The 3,326-nt window shown below is 40.0% G+C and overlaps 2 protein-coding genes across 2 annotated transcripts; one reads left to right on the top strand and one right to left on the bottom strand.

Annotated features, from left to right (window-relative positions):
* Window positions 1–315: 315 nt before the first annotated feature.
* MELLADRAFT_70249 (uncharacterized protein) lies at window positions 316–1,393 on the bottom strand (the record flags this gene model as incomplete). The annotated part of the gene is made up of 2 exons (XM_007419615.1): window positions 316–384; window positions 434–1,393. The coding sequence occupies 2 exons, from the start codon at window positions 1,391–1,393 to the stop codon at window positions 316–318; spliced, it is 1,029 nt and encodes a 342-aa protein (XP_007419677.1).
* Window positions 1,394–1,655: 262 nt separating this feature from the next.
* On the top strand, window positions 1,656–3,191 carry MELLADRAFT_88720 (uncharacterized protein; the record flags this gene model as incomplete). The annotated part of the gene is made up of 3 exons (XM_007419616.1): window positions 1,656–1,917; window positions 1,991–3,118; window positions 3,175–3,191. 3 exons carry the CDS (start codon window positions 1,656–1,658, stop codon window positions 3,189–3,191), a joined length of 1,407 nt encoding a protein of 468 aa, XP_007419678.1.
* Between the last annotated feature and the right edge of the window lie 135 nt (window positions 3,192–3,326).

The following is a 3,326-nucleotide window of genomic DNA, read 5'->3' as shown; positions in this document are numbered from 1 at the left end:
CTGTGTGGCCTGGTTTTTGGCAGTTATAACATCTCTGTGGTGGGGGGCCGCTCCTAAAAGTGAGGTGTTTACCTCTACCATGCCAAATCTTGTTGGCTACACATTTTTGGGCTTGTTCCTCACTTTTTAGACCAATCAGAATTGATGAATGGCGCTTATTGGGGTCTTCGATGGCTTTTGGATTGAGCCATCGAACAAATAACATGTCTTTGAGAAGATCTGCATTACATGCTTGGAGCTCTTCACAATGGTCTGTTATATTGGGATCAAAGGTTGTGGATATACCGTTTACAATGATTTCATAGCGGGCTTCTTTCAAAGATAATGTTTTAGAGAAACCTTGTAACCAAGTACGCGGTAGAGCTCTGACTTTAGCTGCGTGTGCTGCGGTTTCGAAATATAAATCGATATCATGTGAAGGATGGCGTCTTACGCTCTTGATTTCAATTGTTGACTCGTCTTCAGGTTTCATTTTGATTTGATAAGCTCTGAAAGTTGTGTTTAACTCGTGGATCAGCTTTGCATTTGAAAGAGTCGGGTGTGTTATGTTAGCACCTGGTTCATGTACCAGAGTGATAGCGTTTGTTGATTTGGCTTTTGGGGTCTGCCTCTGAGACTGCGTCTTCGCTTGTGGCGTTGATTTGCCCGCGGTGGTGTGTCCGTTATTAGATGGAGCATGTTTTGATGCCGCTAGTGCATATGATTGGGTTGGAGGACCCTTCTTTTGTTGTTGTGCCGTTTGTTTAGCTGTCAATGTTGCTTGAAGCGATAGGATCTCAAGGATCGCATCCAGCTTGTCTTCAGTCTCTTTTCCTTTGAATATGATGGAGCGACTTTTTTGGTTTGGTCCCATCAGGGCCGCTGGGGTAGTGAAATTTCGACGAGCGTCTTCGTACATCACTTGATCGTACACAGCACCCGTTAGGACCAGAATGTCCGCGGCCGTTTCAACATCGACTGTGATCTTCTTTGTAGTTTTCGCTTTGTTGGCTAATGGAAAACCTGCTTTAACAACCTCCAGGAGCTTGCTGACTATCTCCTTGAGAGATTTGGATTCAGAAGTTCCTGGGCAGAGATGGGAGATTCGATTCGATCTAGGAGTGCCTGTAAGCTCCGTAGCCTGGTTTTCGGCGGTCACACCGGCCGAGTCCAACCTGGATCTCTTCTTGGAGAAGTTGCCCAGGTCAGAGACCAGAATCGACGGGGATTGGGTGAGCCCTTGACTGAGGCTCTCTTTATCGAAGGTGAGGGGGGTAGAGGGGTTGTTCGTTCTGATCGCTTCCTGGGGCCCGACTGGATTTATAAACGCGTTGGACGCGTCGCGAGTTGGAGTTTGAACCCTTTGGGTGTCATGCTCCTTCTGGCCCGTATCCGGCGCGTTCTCGACTTCCATGTCGACCAGTATCGCGTGGAAAGGTGAATCGGATGAGGCGAAAAAAGTAAGGATAATGGAAAATTGAAATTTGGACGAGTACTTGCGCAGTCACGGACCGGGTCACGTGACTAGTTAGTAATTCGTGGTAAGAGACAACTTTCTTCAGAGAGTTAATATACAGTGAGTGACCAATAAAAGAAAGTTGAGATTGAATTTCAAACTTGATCCAATCCCATTCCCATTCCAGCTTGTCAATTCTTCAATTCCTCAAATCGAAACAATGTCAATTCACTCTTCAAACAGAAAATCAAACTTATCATCAACAAGACCAATCCTATCAGATTCTAATTCTAGTACATCAGATCAAGAACATATCATCCATCGTTTAGAAGAAGATCATCAATTTGGTGGAACTCATTGGTTACCATTATTATTTGCTTTGATTCCAAGTTTAGGTTCTTTGATTCATGGTGATTCTGAATCTTGGACTGATACTTTACTACTCATCTTAATCGGTTTCATACTATATAAACTTACAAAAGGTATTTATTACTCTTCTCTTGACTTTTTCACACAAAACTATACTAACTTGCTCAATCGATTGATTTAACATAGTTCCATGGCAAATCTATGCTTCATCTCGTACTACTCGAATCCTTCATCAAATCAAATCAGATTCAAATCATCTTTCATCCAATCCGATTCTTCATCCTAAAGCTGATCTCTTAGGTTATACTACTGAACTTCAAAAATATGAATTAATCTCTTTATTCATGGCTATCATCTCACCTAGTTTAGGTATCTTATTATTAAACATCATTCAATCTAAACTCAAGACTTCCATCACATTAGATTATTTAAATTCAAACACGATCATCTTATTCTTATTATCTTCATTGATCAAACCGATGGGACATTTGATTGGATTGTTAATGAATCGAACTGATTATTTACAAACCAAATTACATTTTCCAACAGATTTGATGATCGAATTAAAAAAGATTTCAGGAGAATTAAAAGATCAATTGAACCGATTAGAATCTAATTCGATATCAAGTTATGAATTATCACTTTTGAAAACTAATTATTTAGAAAACCCAATTGAAAAACTCACCAAAACTCTTTCACATCAATTAGATGCCGATCAGATTCGTAAAACTCAAATCACCCAAGAATGTCATGAGTTGGCTAAGACGTTAAACCGATTAGAAAGTCAATTGATGAAGACTAAAGTGGATTTGAATTCATTGGTTTTAGAACAAGATCAAATTAAATCCAATCCGATTCATACGATTGCTCAGATGATCATTCAATTAATGACCACTGTTTCTCAAGCCGAACCTCTGGAAGCGAAAGTCGAGAATCGGTTCGAGAATCTGGATGAGAGTGATGAATCTGATCATGATAGTGATCAAACTAAAGTGAATCCAAAGAAAATGAATAATATAAAACATGATGAGAACCCACCAACGGATTACAAAACGCGTGAAGCTGAAGTCGAATTTATTCCTACGCCGCTCCGATCCAACGTTCGAGTTTCTCCCCCAAAACCGAGCATCAAACTTCGTCAATGGATCTTGTACTATCTAACGATTCCGATCTTAGTATGGATTAAGTTGATGAAAACCATGATCTTGTTTCCGATCGAATTGATTTCGAATATCACCAAAGGAGAAGAATATCAAAGGTTATCTGAACGAAACTATCAACTTGATCGAGCCGCTTATGCTAATCATCCCAATCGTCCTACTTGGTTTGAAGCTCCTTCTATTCATCAAACTCTTTCTCCTTTGAATGAGTTGGGTTCGACGTTTAAGTCTCAGTTTAATTTCAGTCATCTTCATTCCAATCGTCCTCATCCTAGGGATTCGAATCATACTAATCATACTAATCATACTAATCATCGTGGGAATCATCTTGATGAGATTAAAGAAGTGATGAAGAAGATCAT

The sequence above is a fragment of the Melampsora larici-populina genome (genome assembly GCF_000204055.1).
Source record: "Melampsora larici-populina 98AG31 unplaced genomic scaffold MELLAscaffold_291, whole genome shotgun sequence".
NCBI lineage: Eukaryota > Fungi > Basidiomycota > Pucciniomycetes > Pucciniales > Melampsoraceae > Melampsora > Melampsora laricis-populina.
Note: the sequence above shows the minus strand (reverse complement) of the source record. Positions and strands in the feature narration are given on the sequence as shown.